This window comes from Cryptomeria japonica, chromosome 4, assembly GCF_030272615.1.
Source record: "Cryptomeria japonica chromosome 4, Sugi_1.0, whole genome shotgun sequence".
NCBI lineage: Eukaryota > Viridiplantae > Streptophyta > Pinopsida > Cupressales > Cupressaceae > Cryptomeria > Cryptomeria japonica.
In genome coordinates this window covers 491,666,738-491,691,722 of record NC_081408.1, presented here as the reverse complement: position 1 = coordinate 491,691,722, position 24,985 = coordinate 491,666,738, and the positions used below count along the sequence as shown (strand labels likewise).

General features: G+C 37.5%; 1 protein-coding gene across 4 annotated transcripts in view; it reads right to left on the bottom strand.

Moving 5' to 3' along the window:
- Positions 1-10,338: 10,338 nt before the first annotated feature.
- LOC131060385 (xanthine dehydrogenase 1) overlaps positions 10,339-24,985 on the bottom strand; it is a 272,861-nt gene continuing 258,214 nt past the window's right edge. For all 4 annotated transcript variants that reach the window (XM_057993589.2, XM_059219902.1, XM_057993588.2 and 1 more), the window contains one exon: positions 10,339-10,825. In XM_057993589.2, coding sequence (XP_057849572.2) covers positions 10,583-10,825 — 243 coding nt within the window. In that variant the 3' untranslated portion in view covers positions 10,339-10,582. The remainder of the gene's footprint in view (positions 10,826-24,985) is intronic.

The following is a 24,985-nucleotide window of genomic DNA, read 5'->3' as shown; positions in this document are numbered from 1 at the left end:
TGTAATGTATTTTTTGTAATTATGAGTTGAGGGTTGAGGGTTTAGCCGACCTTGTTATCAAGGTTGATGATTTGTATATATAGGAGATATGCTTATGTAATTTGTGTGTGTGTTAGTATTTTGTTTGCATTATCAGAGAGAGGTAAATGTGCGAACAAGAATATATCATTCAATGAAGTGTTGTATGAGGATTTAGTCCTTTGGTTGCGTTGTAGACACTGTGCTTAACCAAAACTGTAACCAAGCATTAGGAGATGCTATTTCCATAGTTCATTTCCTTCGGATTGTAGTCTAATGATTATGTAATTCTGTGAGACTTCCCTATTGTGTTGAGGAGTGTCCTCTAGGCAGTTGGCTTGATTGCAAGTGCAATCCCCATTATAATATTTCCACACATCGTTGTCGAAGTATTATCTGATTGTGGGCAGGGTTTCCCACCATGGTTTTTCCCTTCACCGGGTTTTCCACGTCAAAATATTGGTGTTGTGTACTCTCATGCTTTGTCTTTCTCAATGTTGTTTTCTTTTTTCTCTGGTAGAAGGTTTATAATTTGCAATAATTGTTTCACTTGTGGAAAACTAATTCACCCCCCCCATCTCTCTGTTTTCCTGAGGTTCATTCTAACAAGGTCTCTTTGAGATCTTTCCAATTATATAAATAAGTTCAATTTTTTATCATTAGGCCAAAAGTTACGACCTTTACAAGATGAGGTAAACAAAGGAACTAGTTTGGGTGATATCAACTTCCTTGTTGGGGTTTACGAGCTTCAAGAATCAACATTTTACCTTACCTTGTTCATAAAGTAGAACTTGGAAGAGAGAAAGCTTTTAGTCCAAAGTTTGAAGGATTGGATAGGATTTCAAAGTTAAGGTTCTAGCGTAGCTATTATTTGGTGCAAGCATAAATTCTAAGGGGAGAGATCAAAGTTCGAAGCTGAAAACTTTAAAAGTCAAAAGGAGATTTATCAAGGATTAGGTGTCAGGCTCAAAGCTGAAAGGATGTGATCTTGATATCTAATGTCTAATAACTTACAATAAAAGGTGGTCTTTTGGTTACATTTTAGGCGTCAAGGATTACCAATAAGCCTTCCCTTATACCAAAAGAAAAGCTTAAAATATTGATGTTTGATGCCCGATAACCTTAGAGAAAATTGATGTTTAAAAGGGGTTATTTGTGATCAAGTTTTGGTAATGAGTCTTACCCCTTTAAAATATTTAACAAAAACCATAAGGTAGCCCAATCAACGAAACTCGAAACACTTAATTGTTTTCTTGCAAAATTGGTCAAGATAACAAAGTTCATAGAGGATTTACTATTGCAGCTAAGAGACTCACTTTAAACACAAAATAAATGTTCTTAAGCTTAGTTTATCCTTGTAGCATTCAAGATTAAAAATAAAGTAGAGTTCCATTATGCTCAATACTAATACCAAGTCACCTAGCTACTTCTAAATATCCATTATTATTGTTTCTATTTGCATACCCTCTATAAGAGAGGTCCAATAGCTAATATTACAACTACATCAAACAACTCCAATGCCTTTGAAAAACCAATTTGCTTTATAGTTTAAGTATTTCGAATGCTAAAGACAAATGAAAAGTAGAGAAGTTCAATGTTGCCTACATTTCAAAGTCCTCTTATCCCCAAAGGTGGTTCCATGCGACCCAACCATGTGAACATAAATGTTCACCCCACCATGCGACAAGATGTTCACACAACCCATACACTCACACATTTAACACATAGGGAGAGAGGCATATACTCACATCATACATGGATAATACATGACATTCATACACAAAATAAAAACAACATCAAAACAAGAAGGAATAACTCATCATTTTACTCCTTCTCAATCTACACTAGGATTAGATGCTATAGAACTAGTTAGGGAGTTTCATCATGTGTGCACAAATGTGTGACATCACACAAAACGTAGTACCACTCATATGAATGTAGAGGCTTGATCATACAAATCCAATTCCATGAGCAAAGATGTCTTCCCAAGTTATTCTTAGCCTATAAAAACACTCAAGGCATAAGAGGGGTATTCTTTATCTTGATTAGTTAATTACCCATGTTTCATTAATTTCCACTTGATTACACACCTCTCCACCTATGATTGTCTGTGTACCAAATTGGGTTGGGGATGCATTGGGGGTCAATCCATAACCTTCTCTAGTACCTACATCTTAATTTCATCATGTCTTCTAGCAAACATGGCATAAACCAACACAATGCACCATTTTTACAAGACTAACACAATGCATAATTTCATATTTTCACATTTTTGCTAGCATGGATCCAACGATTTTCTTTTGATAAGTGACAAAGTATATCTTCATTCCCACATTATAATTTCCCTAAAATCAACAAAGTTTCTCATTTTTCAAAATTTCCCCAAAAATACCAAATACCAAATTTTTCCATAGAACTCCATTAAAAAAGCTTAAGATTTTCCCAAAAATTGAAAGATACAAACTCTAAATTCTAAAAATGTCATTTTAAAAAGAGAATGCCCAACAACAACTTTTTAACTTAAAATCCACATTTTGACATTTTTTAGAAAACTGAAGGATATAATCCCATTTTTGAATTTTTTATGAAAATTTGATATACCACATGCTCATTTCAAATGAAACAAATAACCATAAGGAATTGAAATCTCCTATTAATAGTAAAGTTGAAATTTAAACAATATTTAAAACAAGCATAGATGAAGAAACATCAAAATACCTCGATTCCTTGAATGAAATTCCAATGAAAAAAAAACTTTATTTCACAATCTATTCAAATTTTTTGTGCCTCCTTCTTTACCCTCTTTTGTCACAGGTCCTCCCTACAACAAATCCCTCTAGGACTCAAGTCTTCTACAATTACAAGTCTCCTCCCACCTAGAACAAAAAATTCTAGAACTCAAATTCTCTACAATTATAGATTCCTCTTTTGCAACAAACGCTCTCTAGGGTTTTCTTGAGACACCTTCAAGCTTCCTCTACCTATAAGTATTGGTGGATCCTTTCCACTCTTAGAGTCTTGTGTCTCTAATACCAAATAATGCAAGGAGACTTGTGGATAAAATCGAAATCCCAATATAAACTCAATCCAAATCCTTTCCAAATTGAAATCTCGCTTCTTTATAATCATTCAATTATACAAAACATACAGACAACAGACACTTCACATGCTAATGAAATATTAAACTAACAATTGATGAATCTAAATCTACATGCTTTGTACAAGCTCCAATGGACAAATTACTCCTCTATCTTCTTTCTCTAACTATTTAGTTCCACGCATCCTTACAACTCCTCCCTTTGCTACCTTCACCACAATGTTTTCATACACCACACAAATTGGTTCCATTTTATGCATTTTCTTAATTTATCTCAGTGCACTTACTTCCTCATGTCCCACAGTTATTTCAAAATCTGCATCTCTTCATTACGTTGTTTCGACACATACTCTTGGAGATCTCTATTCTTCTCTTAATGCTATGCTTTCTACTCCAATGCAATCCATCCATCCTTTCTTAACAACAAAATTTATAACCAATCATTGTTCAAATCTACAAATCTATTTTCATAAATTTGTAAAAAAGCTTTTAAATTTTTTTTTTCACTATTGCCATTATTTTCCTTATGCTCATTTCAAAGCACACTCCCCTACATATCCCCACACACTTTGTTTATAATTGCACATACTATCATTGATTATTTTATTTCCTTTATTTATTCTTTCATTTGTATTCTTTACCTACAAGGCCTTTATCTCCCTTTTCCTCACACAACTACCCTACACCATGCACCTTAGCCATTTTCTTTTAATGTGCAAATTTTAGAACGGTTATTTTCCTATTCAATACACATTTTAATATTAACATTTCCTTCGCATGCTTGGCCTTCTCCTCTACTTTGGTTCATATCCCTCTCCTATGTACCCTTTAGGAGATCTTACACATTTTATTTGTAAATTATTTATTCACCAAAATTCTTCCATTTTCCTCTTTGCTTGTACCTTCCTCTTCATATTCCCCATCTTTGATTATCCTTTACTTTGTTCTACCTTTGTCTTTGGCCCTCAATGCATTAATCTCCTTAATTTCCCCCACATTTTACTACCAATTGAAATGTTTGTGTCTTACATTGGCTCGAGGAAGACCATTCATTGATGTTCACTATTCTTTTTATTATACAATTAAAAATTAACTCTTATTCTTGTTGTGTGTCTATTGCTCTTCCTTCCATATTGCTCCCTCCTTCACTCCTTTAATTTTACTATTTGTTTAATGCACGAGCCTATTCATATTCCTGGGTGTTCTTCTCAATTTATGCATTTTATCTTTAGCTTCTCTTTGTTGATATTGTTCCACTCCAATCTAATGCATAACATAATATTAACTTTTTCTACAATGCACATTGTTCCTCTTTCAATTATTGTTCTTGAAAGATAAACCTTTCATATTCTTGTGAGAAGAATGATAAGTCAAACCCCTCCTACTTTCTTCTTTCTAGTGAATTAAATATGCTCTCTCTTTGGTTGTGTTTTATTTCTACAAGAAACCAATTGACTAAATGTTTTTAGAACTCGAGGGAATTTAAAGGAACGCCATTGACCTATTCTTGGGACTAAAATGACATATAATCTTCAATTGGGGGATGCTTCTACATCAGACACACTTGAATAAAACATTTGTGAGTATAGGATCACAAATGGAGTTGAGTAGTCCAAGTTGCAAACAACTTGCAACATGCTCCCATGCTGAAATTAATACCTACAAAGTATTTCTTTTTCCTCCTTTTCCAGCACCTTGCCAAAATGTTTGCCATATTCCTCCAAAAATTCTTCTCTTTACTCCTCTTTCTCAATGTGGAGTCGATTCCACCATAGTTTGACCTCCTCCAAATACTCTCTCCACCTTTCTCCTCTTTTGTAGGTTTTGACACACCACAAACCGATCACCTCCACCAAATCTCACATGAAGCATCCTCTAGAGCTTCTACATATAAACATACAACTTCTCCACACCAATTGCAACTATAAAATTCATTTGTTCCTTCCTTGTATCTAGTTGCACTAATTAATTCTTAACTATCTCTTCTACATGCAAATCCATATAACCTTTCTCATAATAAAAATTTAAAAAATAAAAAGTTAGTTTGTCATTCTTTGTCATTCCAACATATTCTTTGTTCACCTGTAGTCTTTGCCATCTTCATGTCCTCCAAATGACTTAGCACTGCTGCAACATGTTCCTTGTCTTCAACATATCTAGCATCCATCCATATGTCCTCTTATGAACAAATTATTTCTACATTCAAATTTCTTTCTACCATAGCTACAACCTCCCATCTTTTATCCTTCATGCCCTCACAACGACATGTTTGAGTTGTGAACTCGTCCATGTCTTCTCTTTAATCCCCTTGCATGAGGCTCTATTATTCAATTCCATAGGTTGATACCTTGTTGCAACTTTCCTCTTGCCCACAAATAAATCGCTATAAAAATTATTATCAAAGTCAACTGTCACCAATGACCCTTCTTGATCTTATTTTCTTTGTGCAATCAATTGCTTCCTCTCCATCAATATTTCAACTTTAGCATCCAATAATTTTTGGATTCTCTTCATCTTTCTTCAACAAGGCCTTGTCTTCCTCAACCTCATCATCAAACTTGGGACTATTACTATCCATGAATTTGGTTTACAAACACTCTTCATCCACTTCACATAACCCACTTTGTTCACATGTTCTGATTAATTGAAAAACAGGTTTTAAGGACCCGAAACCATTACAACATAGTTAAAATAAACAACAGAGAAAATAGAGTCCGCATACAAAGCGACTGGTCCAAAAAACCAGCGAACAGAAAAAACAGCTAAACAACAAAAAATAGCAAAGAACCCAAGGAGACACTACATAGTGATTTTCTTCAGTAGCTCCTCTGCCTTAGTCACCAGCTCATCATAAGTCACCCCAACTGCTTTTAGCTCCTCCAGGTCCTTATTCACTTTCTTTTCCTTCCTCTTTCCATGGGTGCGAGTTCTGGGACCTTGGACTTCCCCGATTCCTTCTACATCCAAGTCAATTTCCTGGGTTTCCTTTTCATCATCGGGCTTGCTGATGAGGGCATGGGTGTTGTTGGCTGAGATTTCCAGAATGCTGAGACTTTTCTCCGCAATGTTCTTGAGGCACTCCTCTATCTTGTCCACTTTGGCAACTGTATCCGAGAGCTTTTTTTCGCTAGTTTCCTCCAGGGTTTTTCTATCCTATATCTCCTTTTCAATTTTATCAAACCGGGGATTAAAGGCATCTCTGATGTCTTCCGCTTTGGCAATTGTGTTCTTCAAATCTTCAATATAATTGGCCATAGTATTCCCCTCTTCAATGTTAATGGTTTCCAGGATCATGACTCTGTTGTAGAGTGTTTTGTAATCATCCACAGTATTCTTATTCCCATCAATAAGCCATTCTATGGTTTTCATAAAACCCTTCAAGGCCTCGGGGTAAGGACCAGGAGAAGGAGTAGCTTTACCAGGGGTTATCTGTTCATCTTTAGCAATATGGAGGGCAGAGATAGTGTCAGCGGCCCTGAGGGTCTCCTCCATAGTCTCCATCTCCAGGCTTTGTTCAGCTTCTAGGGTTCTTGTTTGCTTGTCCTCTTCCAGTTCCTTGCCTGTGTCCTCCGGATCTTTGCCAGTCTCCTCTGTTTTCTTTTGCTTCTTCCTGGGTTGGGCTTGGATTTTACTTTTTCCCTTTAGCACTCCCTTAGGGTTCTTCTTCTCCTCAGGGAAATCAGAGTCCTCTTCTTCCAAAGAGATACTAATCAGGGGTTCACTTTGGGATTTTTTGCTCTTAGAAGAAGAGGGTTTTGATTTCCTCTTCTTGTTCCTCTCATACTTTGAGTCGTCAGAGGTTTCCTCATTTTCAGTCGAGGAGTCATTTTCTGAATCCTCCTCCGACGAGAAATCAGAATCGGACATATCTTCTTCCGAATCCACAGGGAGCTGCATTCAATTGATTTTACTGGCCTTTAGATGGTCTTAAATGAGGACCATAAGTCCCTGGTGCATTGCGGTGTCACCCCGAGGATTTTCTTTATATGCTTTTAGGGATGCATTCATAGAACAGAGCAAGAAATAAGGGAAATTCACCTTATCGTTATGCCTAAAATGATTTAAGAGGACAAAGTGATATCCATATACTTTTGTAAACCTGCCATCTAGAGTTATATACCTCATTAAAACAAAGAGAATTTCCCGCCAGGGCTTTGCAAAAGCCCTAGGCGGGTAATAGGTTTTGCTCAACTTTACCAGTTTTTTCTTCTCTTTCTCTGTGACCGAGTTCCTTTCAATGGCTTCCCTGCTGACCTTCCTATCTCTGTAGAAATTGCAGCCCTCCTTTTTGAGTCCCATAGCTTTAGCTATTAACTCTTCGTCAATTTCCACCAGTTGGTCGCCCATCTTAAGCTTGCCCTTCTTTCAATTTTTATAGAAGAAGCTGGTTATCTTTCCATCACGGCCATGGAGTCTCTCAAGGAAGCTCGAAAGACCACCCTTTTGCAAAATTTCCCACACCTCTTCTTTCTATTTCCACTCCTTGCAACTTCCTAGTTCATATCTTCTCCTATTTCCGCCCATAGTGTCGTTTCTCACAGTCAAGTTCAGGTTACAGAGCTGGTGAAACAGAAAGCTTTTCGAAACTAAAACAAAAGCCCAGAAAGCGTGCGTAGCATTAGTGATTTGACAAGTTATAATGCACGTTCTGCTAAGTTTGATGTTATAATGAGTAATTCCCTCATTATCGAAGTAACTCGAAGTGCTTGCACTATTACATGTCATAATTGCCTTGTCAATCAAGATTCTTTGGGGTACTTCGATATCTTTCATTTATTATGATTTGTCTTATATCTCCGGGAAGACTGCTCTCACCTGTCCACGTGGTAATTGTATCATTCTTCACCGCCACGTTTGCATCCCAATCAGCAGAATAGTTGGCCTCCTGATATATATGGGATATATGGCATTTTTTGAAGGTTCTGATGATGTCAATAGCAGAAAAAATTATATTGTGTATCGACCAAGAGGGTTGAGAGGTCCCATTGAGACACTTATTGCTGCAATTTATGCTTCATTTTCTTCCCCTCTTGTGTGGGTTGCCCCCAACTACTTCTCCGTCCATTCAACCCCTAACAAAGGGCTACAATGCACATTCTCTTTGCTTTCTTTTCTCTATTCTCTTTCAAGATAACACTCTTCTTCTCAATTCACTCTAGCTCACAAGAGATATTCACTTCTTCCCTCAAGGTCATCTATTCTTGCCTTAATTTTCTTCAAATATTCACAAAGCTTCCTCGATTGTTCATGAAGACTTGTTTTTCAGTTCTTCCCAAAATTCTTCTCGAAATGAGATTATCTTCAGCCTCCTCATGACCCATCTCATCCTCCTCTTTGAACTCATCTTCTTCTCATGTCCCTCTACAAACTTTCTTTCACAATCTCATTCAAAGCTTTTGTGCATCGTTTACCCTCTCCAGTCATAGGTCCTCCCTACAACAAATCCCTCTAGGACTCAAGTCCTCTACAATTATAAGTCTCCTCTCACATGCAACAAAATCTTCTAGAACTCAAATCCTCTGTAGTTACAGATTCCTCTTCTACAACAAACTCTTTCTAGCGTTTTCCTGAGACACCTTCAAGCTTCCTCTACATGTAGATTTTGGTGGATCCTATCCACTCTCAGGGTTTTGTGGCTCTGATACCAAATGATGCAAGGGAAATTGAGGATAAAAACTAAATCCCAATATAAACTCAATACAAATCCTTTCCAAACTTAAATCAATCTTCTTTATAATCATTCAAAATGTGTATGTTAAGAGGACATGACTCAACCCTATTGTATGACACAAGTCTAAAGTAGTTTACAACCACAAGTCATGGCCTATGAGCTGCAACCCATTAGGAGATCTACCATGGATAGGGATAGGCATCAACTCTTATGGGTTGGGCTTAAACCCAACAAGGGTAGCTCAACTACCTTATTGCACCCTTGCCTACAATTTTTTGTCTACCATTCCCTTTCTTTGAACCCCTAGCCCTACTCTTTGGTCCTTGCAAAAAGGAAAATACAAGTAGGGCTCTCTACAATTAACTACATATGATTTGTTAGTATTAGTTTATGGAGATTTTTTTGGTTCTCTCTCACACAGCACATCCATGTAATCATTTGATTAAAATGTGACTTAAATATTTTGTTCCAATAATTTTTTACGTGTAGATCTATTTATTCTCCATGAGAATATCTACTTTAAGTATTTATGTGAATGTTTGTGTTTGGTTTTCATTAAATTTTTATAAAGCTAAGCATTTTATATGAATATTATAATTAAAGGTCATTACTCTCTCTAGAGAAGAAATCTTCTCTTGTTTTCCCACTCTCTTAAGAAGATAAATATTCTCTCCTTATGTTAAATATTCTCTCTCCTTATGTTAAGGAGATTGAAAGTCCTCCTCCCTTACTTATATGGATAATTGAAAGGAAGAAATCAGTTTAATTTACTAGTTTCTTCTTAGATGGATTTACTACTATACTAAATGATAGATTTATAAATGTGTGAAAAAAAGTAGTTTTAAGTCTTGTTGCTTAATAGTTTTTTTTTTTTTTTTTCACTAAATGTTAAGTGTGTGATTACTTGTTATCATGTTTAGTGAGACAACTTAAATTTGTTCTTTGTATTATCCTTTTAGAGGGTGTAACGTAATTGTTTTCATAGAAAGCACTTAGGATTTGTGAATGTCGACTCTTTTAAAAGTCACAAATGTTGACACCATTTGCATCCTAGGAAGCTTCCATAGCATAAAGTGTGCCATGTGGGGATGAGCTGCTCACGTGTGCATATTATTCTATCAATTCTTTCTCTTGCACGCTACCAACACATCTTCAATGTAAGATTAACTTCGTGCACATGCATGATGTGTCATGATTATGTAGTGCCTTTAGGTTAAGAAAATGTTGCATTTTATTCATATTAAATTTGGACATTACAAATGTCATCTCCAATTGTGTATGATATGATTTGCAACTAATATGATCTAGTTTTTGTAATAAGATAAATAAAATGAAAATAAAAATTGGTCATAAGAATATCAAGATTGTTGTTAGATCCATATATTTATTTCGAACTAGGATATATTGATAGATCTAATTCTCTAATACACAATTTGCAGCTCTAGACAAGTCATTAACATATAGTATAAAAAAGATTCTATGGATGTACGCAATCATTAAGTCCTAAACAAAGAAAGCTATTGCTAGGAGGAGAAACTCACCGATAGCAGGGTCTATTAAGAGCACGTGTTATAAATGCAACCCAGAGACAATCCTTAGGATGGAAGTGCAAAATTAATATGTACAATTTTACATTTTCCTTTTAAAATCAAAAGAAAGCGAGCTTCTGCCATATTGTTTGGAGATACTGCACCATCTTCAAGTATTTGTTGTTGGCACAAATAAAATAAAAAATGGTCATTAAATTACAGGGTTAATTGACACATACTATCCTTAAACAGAATTTTATGCTGGTTTCAAACACTTAATTTGGCACGAAATTCTGAATCGGCAAAAGGCTTTGTAAACTCATCTGGGCAAGCCATTCGGATCCTCTCTGGAGTTGCTGGACTATCAAGAACAAACCATCCCTCATTTCCTGCCTCTTCTCGTGCTGCTGAGATGGCATCCTTGATAGCAAAAAATGCAGCAGAAGCTAAGAATAAAGGAGGTTCTCCCACTGCCTTTGATGAATGGATTGCTTTTGGATTCGGAGCATCCTGTCCAATTACAAAAGCATGCAAATAGTTTTGTAAGTTGAGAAATGAATCATGCACCTGTAAAGCTATCTGACTCTATTGTAGGTACCAATAATGCTGGTGACTTCATGCAATTGTAGATCAGCGAAAAATGAAGTATTTACACGATGAGGAATAATATATATATATATATAGAGAGAGAGAGAGAGGGGGGGGGGTTTGTAAAACATGATATAACATTTACCAATGAAGCTGTTATATGCCAGGTAAATCATGAAGCACATTAGTTATGCTGATTACTAAGCATGGAATTTTACATGAATCACAACCCAAGCAGTCTTTGTGGCGCACACACTATTTCTCGTAATAAATTCCCACAGCTCAAAAATAAATTTATGGCAACATGAAGTATAATGGTAACATAATGTGGAAGAACTCCTCAACTTTTGTGGCATATGACCAGTGGAAAAGAGAAGCTTCCAGGCAGAAGGAAAGAGAAAATAGGTGGTTGAGAAGATAAAGGGTTGACCAAGCTACTCACATTAAGTCAAAATGTACTCGTTCTAAACTATTTGGCTCCATGGTACTGTCTGGTAATGATACATTAACCATGCCATTTTAATAGCGAGGGCTTGATTGAAAAATTGAGGTTTTTTGTGTTTCATCCTCCTTCCTTCTTTAGTAGAGAAATTTTGTGCACAGATAGTGGGGAATGCTTGTGTCATTCCTCAACTCCTTGTCAGAGGGATTTCACATGTGAACCATCTGTAAGTCTAATTTGTGTTCTAGTAGAAGTAAGGTGAGCAGGTAGATTGAGATTGCCTGTAGAACTGCCTAAATTAGTTAGATCCATCTTGCCAAGATCAAACTTCTATTGGTCTAACTCAATTATATTCCTTTTATTGTTTTTTATTCTGGTATCCCAAAGATTGGAAGTGTTTCGAGCCCAGATAAATCTTAGGGAATTTACCCTAGGAATTGAAGAATATATTTTTCTGGATGCTCGGATTTTAGGGAAGAAGGCAGGCTAGTTTTTCATACAAATACCCTATCATATGTATCGAGTGTAGATTTAATATTTTTACTTTGTTAATTAAATTAACAGTGAATAATATGAGTGTGCCATCAGCGAATTGAGATCTGGAGAATCACCACCCAGGATTTGTTGCTTGTAACCTATATATCTTTGCAATTGTGCCGAACCCATTGCTTGAGTGAAACATTCAACTACAAGAATGAAAATTTATGGTGTTAATGGATCCCCTTATCATAAAACTTATCTCAAGTCAAAGGAGTTGGCTGTGGTTCTTCTATGCTTTAGAATCTAGTTGAAAAAATAATTTAAAAGCATGTTGATTATCTTTAATGTTTGATAATTAACACTGAATTATCAATCATCAGCTATCTTATGTATTTAATTTTGTAAATTTTGTGCAAATAATGTACATATATTCAGCTGAACCGGGGCAAGAAAATTGGCAAATTGCCAAACCCAAACTTCAGTGTAATGTCCCCATTTTAGCAGACTTGGATTTTGTGAGATTGGCCTATTATCCTAACCCTCTTAGGCTAATGTGTTGGATAGAGGGTCTTCTGAGGGTTGCATCTTCTATAGTGTTCAGTGCGCTCCGATCTGGTTTTCGTTTGGCTTCATTTGGACTTCATTTGTCACACTTACTATTTATAGTAAGTCTGATGTGTTGGTGTTGGAAATAAGCTACACCCGGACCGACGATGGACTGGTCCAAGAGGGGCCAGTAGCTCAGTGGTAGAGCACTCGAGCAGCGTATGGAAGGTCCTAGGTTCGAGTCCTAGCTGGTCCATGTCTCAACATGGTATCAGAGCCAGGTCCAGGCTAGGAGCCCCAAGAACTTGAGAGGTGTGGCTTAAGGGGGGGTGCTGGTGTTGGAAATAAGCCACACCCGGACCGACGATGGACTGGTCCAAGAGGGGCCAGTAGCTCAGTGGTAGAGCACTCCAGCAACATATGAAAGTCCTAGGTTCGAGTCCTAGCTGGTCCATGTCTCAACATGAAGTCATTGAGATGGACCCCTTACTATTTATAGCCAAGTAGTTGGTCACATGGGGAATTGCAGTGATGACTCCCATTTCAGACGGCTATGCGAGAGGTTGAGTATTAATGGAGATATTAATATTTTAATGACCCATATAATAATTAAATAACTAAAAGTGTTATAATAAAGTTATAACTTAACTTTATTATTGAGGGTCATGGCATCATTAAAAGGGGGCCATTAATTAATTAATTATTGCACACTTACCAAGGCATACATTTAATGATTAATTAAGATGTTATATAATTTAATATCATTAAATGTAATTAAAGGCATTTATGGAGAAAATTGAACCCTTTTGTGGATATATATATATATATATATATTGCTTTATAAGAATTCGAATCATTCATTATTATGTAATTGATAATTGATGAATTTGTTTGGAGAGGAAGAAGCCAAAGGTTTCAGACTTTCAGCCATTGGAGAACGTGCAAATTTTCAGTGTGCAGCTGCTTTGAAGTAGTGAAATATCTACCGAATTGTGGCATTGAAGAGAGGTTCATTCAAAAGTTCTAATTGTGCAGATTGCGAATAAAATTCACTGAGTTTCTTATCAGATTTTGGGGTCAATTAACAGCAGTATTGTGAGCAGCATATTTGAAGTTATTGGGAACAATTAAAGGCAGTTGTACAGCTCCAGAAATCAGACCTTGTTGCTAGAAGGCACAACCCTAGAGGTGGTGCGATTTTATGTATAAAGGTACAGGAAAATTCTGAAATTCATTGCTAGTGGACGTGAGGGTTAGAACAGATCAAACGCATCATTGGAGAGCATTTTGACTGCAAACAAGGGCATTGGCACATACCCCTATGCTGGCCGACACCCCAACAACAGCAATCTGTCAATCAACATCATAATTTATCATGGCCAGCCAATATACGAGTATGATGTATTATGAACAGCTATTGAATAATTGAAGGAATACATAGTGCATTTTCAGTTGTTAGTTTATTTGTTAGTTGCAGGCCAATTATTTGATAATAAGCCCATATTCAAGGTGATAGTGGTTTGCATGCCAACTGTTTGCTTAAATGACGGTTGTAGGTGCACATTTACATGTATAATTTCTTATATATACATTTGAAATGACCCAAAGAAGTTGCATTTGCCTCTAGTTCTTTGCTTAGACATTGTAGTGCTAATTTGCAAGCATTTGGAGTTCATTTGAAACCATTTCAAGCAAGCAAAAATTAGTCTGAAACAGATGACAGCAAATTAGAGGTTTCATGACAAGTGTTTGACAATATTCCTTGAGTATTTAAATCAGAAATTTACAATCAGATTTAGCAAGGGATATTACATTGAGCAAGAAACATAAATGTGCATACCTTTTAATGAATGTGGTGAATTAGCTATCACAATCTTTATTGCATAAGCATAAGAAGATTGATAATGGATTTCCAATAAATGACATTTGTATTAGAATAATATCTTTCTCTTTGTGTTATTAATGGTCATTTAAGTTGTTTCTAATTTCGCCTCTAGTTAACGATTGTTTCTTTTAGAAACATCGTCTTTGTAACTCTATATAAAGGAGCTTTGTCTCCTTGATTAATTGAACAACATTGACTCTTTGAAATCCATGTGCTTTTGCATCTGTATTATGGTATCAGAGTCTTGGTTATTTTCGAAATAATTTTTCAGTTAAAAATTCATCACGAATTTTTAACAGTTTTTTTTGAAAAAATTTCTGTTTTTTGGCAGTTTGTTTTGGCTGTGGCTACTAGGGTTTTCATCTATTTTCTGGTTATTTTCTGCCCTCTCCGGTGACCCATCTCTCTTACATTTCTCGCGACCACATTATGCGATTTTTTCGCCGCCTGCAAATTTTTTCAGCCATTTCTTAGACGAAAATCTGCATTTTCAACTAGGGTTTTTTCCCTTCAGACCAAGTCGATTTTTTTTCCGATTGCAAATTCTTGTTGGGTTTTTCGAGATCTCAACTGGGTCGTCATCAGAATTTTTTGGGTGCCTTGATTTTTGTGCCTCTATTTTCGAGCCAGCGGATCCAGATTCCGATACCAAATTCGTTCTGGGTTTTTTGCAAGGATTTTTGGGTTGTCTTTAGATTTTTCTAGGTCAGCTGGAATTTTTTATTGAAATTCGTGCCCATCGTACGTCATTTTTTGAAGTCGTACCTGCATCTGCCTCTGTTTCTACATTGGGATTCATTTTTTTTTAATTTTGTGCCAGCACCTCTTCTTAGTTTTTTCGTTTTCCATGTATTGGGAAACGTGCAAGATGGCGTCATTTACCAACTTGATGTTGGAAGGCAGTCAGGTTTTGTGCACTTAGCATCTTCTCAGTACCTCGTTTTTCATGCCTCGAAAAGCATGAAGATGGCTTATGGGCATCGATGTTTGTTTCTGTTTTTAATATTTTTTTACCTAAAAAAAATTCTGATGTTTTTTGATGGGTTTTAAATTTTAATACATGGTTAATACGATAATACAAGTAATATATTAAATAGAGAAAATATATTTAATATATATTAAAGGAAAGTGTGATTTTATATGTAATGTATTTAAATATATATAGGTAATAGAAAATGTTATTTATTATTTTTTAAATATATAATAAAGAAAGTGTATTTATTATATATGTAAAAATATATAATAAAGAGGAAATTATTCATTATTTAAATACATTCAAAAAAGACAAAACAATGCATGACCTCCTAATAAACTACTACGAGCCCTCCCGATTACCCCGCATGAAGTGGTGCCCTAAATGGGTTCTTTGCTGCCCTTGATAACTTTTAATTAATAAACTATCTTTCAGAGCCTTTTGGTGTTCTTAGAGACTAGACAGAAGATGCAGAGTGTTGTTTATTTTTTGGTGATGGGGATTGCAACCATTAACCAATAATAACATAGAATTCAACTCAAAACAAGATATCAGCTTCTGATTTTATTTATGACAGCAGATTACATTCAACTAGGAGTGAAGATACATTCACCAAAACAATTAGAAACATACCATGGATCCAACGCTGGGGTTTGTTGTTGATTTGCTATCCAGAAATGGATACAAGCATGAGTTGAAGGTACAAGGGCAGTCCAGATGTACCAATACACTTATACTACCCCCAAATGAATTACCAATAACAAATTGGGTCAAAAACCCAATTACCAACTAGAAATCCAAATTCTGCCAGGCAAAATTATACAATTTTAGCCTTAAATCCTCACTGTTTTGCTCACCCTAATCTCAATTCAAGCCTGATGACTGTGATTTCTTCTACACAATCCTTGCTGATCCTAACAATGAAGTTAAGAACAAGAAATGGAGTTAAAACCTTCCATTTTATTTATTATCACTCCACAGCCATCTGTAATGGTACCACCCCCTTGGGAAACAGTACAGCTGCCAAACGAAATAAGTAATGCACTGAAATTGAATGTATTCTTGCTCAGATCTGATGTAATGACCTTGCTGCTAATGATTACTGAGTTTGCTTGTTGAAATGACCCTCAATATGCCTGAAACAAGCTTCTGATGTGTTCCACGTGCCTCCTGTAGAAGGGATTCCGTCCTCCTGAAGACCAAATCTGAGGTTTCCGTCTCAAACCTGCTTGCTGTTGTAAATTGCAAACCTGCAACTTCCAAGTTCTTCACAAAATAATATATCATGAATCAAGAATACCTCTAAGGCTGAATACATGCATTCCTTACATTCCATGTGGGATGTACCTGTTGCAAATGGCAGCCCTAAGGCTGCAAGGATCACGCCCAAGCTGAAGAATCAATCTGCCATGTTGAAACCCTTACTCTGCAACCTGAATCCACAATGAAGAATGGCATACTCAATCTCTGTCAACTATGCACTCTGCCTGAAGAATCTAATGCCAATAACTGCTGAGGGCTACGTCCCAGCCAATCCAAATCTTGGGGTTTGCGTCCCAGATGAAGAATCACTCACTTAGAGCAAATTCACAAAATAAGTTTGATTGTATAAAAAGATAATGAACAATTAGGTCTTCATCTCCTTATATCTCCTTTCCTTTCCAAGCCAAACCCTAAAAGGGAGTAAAGTTGGCACATTATGAAAAGAGTGTTATTTTCTAATTATGGCGTCAACTATAGGAAAATAACACTAAATTGCAAATAAATAGCGTCAAGCATCCAAAAAGACTCCGAAAGGTGAGAATCATGTAGCAAAGTTCAAGACCTTTCCGACGAGCTATAACACATAGGCATATCAACCTAGATGAAGCCAGAAACCCCTTATTACTCCGAAATGACTAAATACATAGCCTTATTTTAATTTATTTAATCGCTAACTTAGGAAATATTTAAATATATTAAAATATCTCCAGATATCCAATAACAACCCAAAATAACCAAACAATCATGAATATAACTTTGGCACCTATCTGTGACCGATGCCGAAAAAGCTGAGCTAACTGGCAGTCCCATCCCTAAAATCTAGGGATGCTCCTAGAAACTAGGAAACACACCCAATCTTCCTGAAACTGAAACCATAGTATGGTCCCGTGGAACCTCAAATATGGAAACTGCAACAACCTCCTAAAAGGTAGGGAATCTCCCTAAAAAGTAGGAAACTCTCTTCAAACACCTGTAACTGCTTAAAAGGATCCTGTTCTGCTCCTTGGTCCCCCAAGTGGTCATTCAGTCAACTGCCAGTTCTCCCTAAAAAATAGGAGACCTTGTCTGAAGGTCCGAAACGGCTCACAAAGCCCCTGCAAAGCTCCATGACCCTCAGAATGAGTCCCCTAACCATGTCGTTGACCTACGGGAACTCGAACGGTAGGTCAACCCCTGCTCATCTCATGTCACCTAGAAAATGGGACATTACAATCTTCCCTTCCCAAAGATTGCTTGCCCTCAAGCAATCTGCACCTGCACGCTGAGAACCAATTCACTGGATCCCATATCAATCTGATAAATGTTACTTCACCCAACCGCTGCGCTACTCTGATATAAACATTTTTATACCCAAAGTGAAACAACTCATCATGGATCCACTGAAGAAATACACCACACATTTCTATACCAGGATCCCAAATCTTTGCACTGTCATATCCATCCATCATGTCAACACTCATTATACTGCTGTTGCAAATCTGGACATCACCTAACCAGCTGAGAGTTTCACTCCAATTGAAACCATAAATACCACCAATCTTCAATGTTGAAATGGACCCATCAATAAGACAATTTCCAACAAGCAAAGTGTGATGGAAACCTCTCCAAAACCTTTGATCAGCGGCTACAACTTGCCCAATTTCTCCACAAGTTAGTATGTCTTCATTGGAGGATGCCAAATAAATATATTGTTTAGCCATGCACCAAATATAGTCTCTTACAAGCTGATCTTCATAGCCCACTGTCACATCTAAGAAAACTGAGTCACCAATTAATAAGTACATCACTGCCCTATCATATGAAAGAGGTGACAAGTCCACAAATGAATAGTAGATGTTTTTGTTCTGCAACATGGATAAACCTTTAGTGGCTAGTCCACTATGAATGCCACCTAACAACTCATCAACTTCACATTTAGTCTTCCCAACTTGAATGTTCTCAATGCAAGGTTTCAAATTTGACTCATTAGATAAAGGAGAATTGCTGATCAAACTCAGAAAATCAAACTGATTTTTATTTCCATTCAATATATCTTCGCTTTCCTTTTCTTCCCTTGGAAGAAATAAAGATCTAATGGATGATTCTCTTTGTATCCTTGCGTCATCTAACCGATTGTGACGCTCTTTGACTCTTTGGAGGTGGTGTCTTGCTTGGGCAGTAAGCGTTTTTGCTTGGGCAGCTCTATGTAACCAATCTTCGTTCAACTTTTGGCAATGTTTTATATCAGCTGCCCCAAAGTACACAAAATCAGACTTATGGTGAGTTGTATTATTTGCATCAGCATAACCCATGCTTGTACCATAAGCACCCGCAAATGTAGAATGCAAACCTTTATTCTCTTCATGACCAAAGACTGTCATATCTTGAGGAAGAGAAGTTATGTCACTGCTGTTATGGACTTTAGAATTATGATCCTACCGTGGTAACAAATCTTTGGATTCACTACACACCATTAAATTTCGACTTTCCTCATGGTCTTCCCAATTGAGAAGAGGAAGTAGTGTGACAAATGAATCCAAACTTACGCTGTCCATTTCAATCTCATGTTCTTCATCAATTGCTGATTCAAAATCAGTCTTTGGGCAATCTGAAAACTCATCAAACCTCTCATGAATGTCTTGTGTATTGCTTGAAGTTACAAACTCTTCCTTCACATCTTCCACCAAAAATGATGGGACAGTGTTGTAACCAACTAAAGAGGCACCAATTGGATCTACATGTCTCTCAAAATCTTCAAATAGTTTCCTACCAATCTCACTAGTAAACCTCATATCTGCTCCTCTTCCTTTGCTTCCCTTGCTCTCAATTGACTCTTGTTTTGTTCTTGGTTGATGACGTGGACTTGAAAACATCAAATCATCTTCAACTGGTACACCCATGAATTGTGTGAAGGAAAGGTGGTCACGTATCTTTTTTAGGAAGAGAGCAATACTTATCATAGTTGTTCATAACTGTATCATTGAATGTCTTGGCAGAAGACCTTCTCCTTGTACTTGTTGAAGAAGTTGTACCCTTAGACTGTCTGGAACTCCTTGAAGGTGTTTGCTCAAATTCTTTCCTTGCTTGTTTATTTCCAAACAACCCTGTCATGATGTCCAATTTGATTTTCAACCAAACTAAACTCAAATCTGAATTAGAACTCTTGATCTTCACCCAACAGGCTGGCAAGATCAAAGCTCTGATACCACTGAAATATCCCTAAATGGGTTCTTTGCTGCCCTGGATAAGTTTTAATTAATAAACTATCTTTCAGAGCCTTTTGGTGTTCTTAGAGACTAGACAGAAGATGCAGAAAGTGTTGTTTATTTTTTGGTGATGCGGATTGCAACCATTAACCAATACACTTATACTACCTCCAAATGAATTACCAATAACAAATTGGGCCAAAAACCCAATTACCAGCTGGAAATCCAAATTCTGCCAGGCAAAATTATACAATTTTAGCCTTAAATCCTCACTGTTTTGCTCACCCTTATCTCAATTCAAGCCTGATGAGTGTAATTTCTTCTACACAGTCCTTGTTGATCCTAACAATGAACTTAAGAACAAGAAACAGAGTTAAAACCAGTGTTCCACGGGGACGCGTCCCCCCCCTTTTTGGGCGCGTCCCCTCGTCAGAAATGTCTCGGGGACAGGGGGACGGGGACGCGACGTCCCCCCGCCGTCCCGCCACCGCCACCCAAGCACCACCAGGACGCAGAGACGTCCCCGCGTCTCCTTGGGAGACGTGGAGACGTCTCCTTGGGAGACGTCTGGGCGTCTCCTAGAGAGACATGGAGACGCCTCCACGTCTCCTTGGGAGACGTTTGGGCGTCTCCCCGTCCTTCGAGAGACGTGCAGACTTCTCTCCAAGGACGGGGAGACGCCCAGACATCTCCTGTCGCCCCCACTTATATGCAATGTTTAAAATTAAAATTTTAAAAAAAAGTGACTTTTTAAGTTTTTTGAGGGTTAAGGGGTAACTCTAATTGGACGTGGGCCAATAGAAAATAACACCCGATGCCTTTAGAAAATAATAAAAGTATTTTTGGCCTTGCGGGGCGCTGCCCCTTGACCCCAACTTGGGGGTGCCGCCCCCAAACCCTCGTTGAAAAATATAGGGGGAAACTGCGCCGATAGAAGTAGGGAAAATCTAACCTCCGAGTTTGATTAGGTTCCATAAAACAACATAACTTAGAAATCTTGGTATTTAGATTTAGTATTTCAAATTTCCTATAGTCTCATTTGAAATGTAATTCTTACACTGTAATACTGTCATACATCTTTTCAAAACTAGTTTTTCAAGTACTATATGTATATGTATAAGCTAAGTCACCAGGTTCGAATTCGAATTCGAAGTTCGACAGCTTTGAAGTTCGATGCGGAAAAAATTCGAAATGTATAAAATTCGAATTAAATTCGCCATATGTAATTTTTTAAATTTTTTTTAATAAATATATGTAATATATCTATAAATTTGCGTAAATAGTTCAACATTGATAAATAGATTTGAAATCATTACAAAAAGATGACACATTTATAAAATATAAACCGTAGGAAACATATGCTTTCACTATTGCAAAGATGTTCTTTTGTCAAAAAGGTACAATAACAGTCAAAAACTTTAGAACTTTAAAATAACTCTAAGTCATCAAGAGCACTTGGCTGGGATGCCAAATCATCATCATCTGTATCACTACTCAGTTCATCATCTGCAAAGTCAGGCTCATCTGCATCTAGCATTGCTATGCCTTCAAGAGTTTGTTGTAAAGAAGTGTTCTTTGCTGATTTGTTCATCAGCAATTTCAAATTGCTGCGAACATAGACAAGATCTCCCAACTTTCCAGTCAGCAATTTGTTCCTCTTTTTGGAATGGATGTGGTCAAAGCAACTCCAGTTCCTCTCACAAGCTGATGAACTTGCTCCCTGACTCAAAATTCGAATAGCAAAGTCTTGCAGTTCAGGAGCTGATGATCCATAAGAGATCCACCATCTATATCCAAACATACGTGGCGAGTCATATTTGGCTTCTGCCCCTCCAAACATCCCTTCTCCTCTCTTGTATTGCCAACTTTGATCTCTGATTAGTGCTGCAATTTCTGGATTTGGTACATACCTGCTAATGGCTTGGTAAAGCCCTGCCATGATTTCATTATCACCACTTCTATCAATAGAAAACAACTTAGGCTCCAAAAAGCAAGCTGCTACATGTAAAGGTGTGTGCATCATTTTCCATCTACAATCAACTGTCTCCCATATCTGCATATATTCTGCTTCTTCATTATTTAGTGCTTTTTGAATAGATTCCTTACACCGGTCCATGCTTTCATAAAGCATGCCAAAGCAAGGAGTGTCACCATCAACCATACGAAGCACGTCAACAATTGGTTCACATACAAGCAAGACTTTTGCTGCACTTTCCCAGAAATTGCTGTTTAGGATGATTTGCTCTATGTTCTTCCCCTTGGGGCCTTTAGAAAGCACTGAACTTTCCCACTGATTGGAACATATAACAGACCTCAAAGCTGCTTTTTCTTCAACCACTCTTTTCAAAGTGATATAATATGAAGCAAATCTTGTTTCACAAGGCCTCAACAATTCCTTTGATGCATGCTGCCTATAAATACTCAATGTGAGACGATGATTCCGTATGAAATTTGCAATTGCTCTCCCTCTATGAATAGCTTCATTTACCCATGGGAATTTAGCCAAGTCATGAAGCAACAAATCTAGACAATGGGCTGCACATGGGCTCCAATATATTTGTGGGTACTTCTCTACAATCAGCCTCCCAGCTCCCACACAATTTGCTACACTATTAGTTACCACATGAACCACATTTTCCATCCCTACTTCAAGAATGGCTTCCTCTAATATTTGAAAAATATACTTTGAAGTTTTTTTGTGGTTCATGGTGTCAATGACTTTCAAAAACACAACACCTTCAGGACAAGACACCAAAACATTAATCAATGGCCTTTGACACATATCTGACCATCCATCACTCAATATAGTGCAACCTGTTTCCTTCCAAGTGGCTTTGACATCAGCTAATTTTTCAGTCACTCTATCTTTTGACCTCTGCAAAAGAGTTGTCTTGATAGCCTCTAAACCTGGGGGTGTGTACCCTTTGCCAAACTTTGCAATTTTCTGAACTGCATTACGAAAATGAGGATTTCTCGCAACATTGAATGGAATAGCACTTGTGTAAAACAAATCAGCAACTGCATCATCCACCTATTGTTTCTCTACTGGTTTCCAAAAGTTGTTCAGTGTTCCACTCTTTTTTGGTACACTCGCCGCTTTGGATTGCACAGAAGAGGAAGACATGGCAGATGTGAATCTAGATATATCTCTTTCAATTCTCTGTTTCTTTTGTGCCTTCTTCATTTTGCCTACCGTTGAAGTAGCCAACTCTTTCTCTAGAATAGCTTTAAGTTCTGGAGTCGCACCTATGCATGCTTGAACACCTCCACCTGGACCCCCTATATTAGCAAGGAAGTGGTCCCTAAGCCTTGTTAAAGTTCCAATAATATTTGCCTGACATATGTTACATTTGATGTGAGTTCCATTTCAGGTCACATGCTTCCATGCCTCAGAAGTTGATTTGGGAGGAGCCATTAAATGAAAATCTACATGTTTGGAAAGAAAAATTAAAAAACACACTACTTTTATTTCAACCTTTTAAAAATATATAATATTAAACGATATAATAAAAAACCATTAATATAAAATTATAAATTATATAATAATAATATTAAACAACATTATAAATTTATAAATAAACATTATAAAGTATAAACTATTAATTAACCTAAAAAAATATTAAATAAACAACATTATTAAATAATAATAAACCTAAAAAAATATTAAATAAACAACATTATAAATTTATAAACATTTAATAAACAATATTATAAACATTATAAATAAATAATAAACCTAAAAAAATATTAAATAAATAATAATAAAATTTATAATAAACATTATTAAATTGTTTATCAAAATATTAAACCTAAAAAAAATTAAAAAAATATATAATATAATATTACAAACTATTAATATAAAATCATAAATTTTTAAACATTAACATTATAAACAAAAAAAATAAATAATAAACTTACAAAAAATGGCGGCCTACCTGTGCAGGTCACAGACTGGTTGCGGACGTGTTGATGCTTGCCGGTGGCGTCGCGGGCTGGTGGCGACGCGAGCTGGTGGCGTCGTGGACTGCAGGTGGCGTCGCGGATTGGTGGCGACGTGAGCTGGTGGCGTCGCCGACTGGTGGTGGCGTCGCCGACTAGTGGCGGCTGAGCAACTCCTGCGGCCGGGCAGACAAGGCTCCTTTGGCAACTCGCGTGGCGGTCGAGCAGAGTGGGCTCTGTTAGCAACCCGCGTGGGTGTGATTGCAACTCCTGCGGCCGCCCTTTTATAAAATCCACGAGAAAACCCTAAAACGCAAACCCAAAAAAATAAAAAACACTTTAACAAACCCTAATTTTTTTTTCGAATTTAATCAATTTTTTGCATAGTTTTTCAAGTTCGCCGAATTTCGAACTTCAAGGTTCAAATTCGGTCGAACCTGGTGACTTAGTGTATAAGTATATGAGCACCACCACCCAACCACCCCCCCGTCGCCTTCCCCCTGCCATCCCGAAATTTAGGCCCTTGGTCCCCCCGTCCCGGAAACGCGTCCCCCCCGTCCCCCCGTCCCCAACGCTCGTGGAACATTGGTTAAAACCCTCCATTTTATTTATTATCACTCCACAACCATCTGTAATGGTACCGCCCCCTTGGGAAACAGTACAGCTGCCAAAAGAAATAAGTAATGCACTGAAATTGAATGTATTCTTGCTCAAATCTAATGTAATGACCTTGCTGCTAATGATTACTGAGTTTGCTTGTTGAAATGACCCTTAATATGCCTGAAACAAGCTTCTGATGTGTTCTACGTGCCTCTTGTAGAAGGGATTCCGTTCTCCTGAAGACCAAATCTAAGGTTTCCGTCTCAAACCTGCTTGCTATTGTAAATTGCAAATCTGCAACTTCCAAGTTCTTCACAAAATAATATATCATGAATCAAGAATACCTCTAAGGCTGAATACATGCATTCCTTACATTCCACGTGGGATGTACCTGCTGCAAATGGCGGCCCTAAGGCTACAAGGATCACGCCCAAGCTGAAGAATCAATCTGCCATGCTGAAACCCTGTGATACCGGTTCTTGCCTATTTTGGCTGGGTCCTGGTCCTGGTCCGTGCCCAGTCCTGGTCCCAGCCTGGTTCGCTCTGGGTCCCACCCGGGTCCTGCCCAGGCGGCTGGGTTCCCTGTGGGTCCTGCATGGCAGGACCCACAGGGAACCCAGCCGCCTGGGCAGGACCCGGGTGGGACCCAGGGCGAACCTAGGAGGACCCGGGTGAACCCAAGAGGACCCGGGTGAACCCAAGAGGACCCGGGTGAACCCAAGCCCGTGGGTTCCCAAAAACGGGGCCCACGGGTTAGAAAGCAATTAAA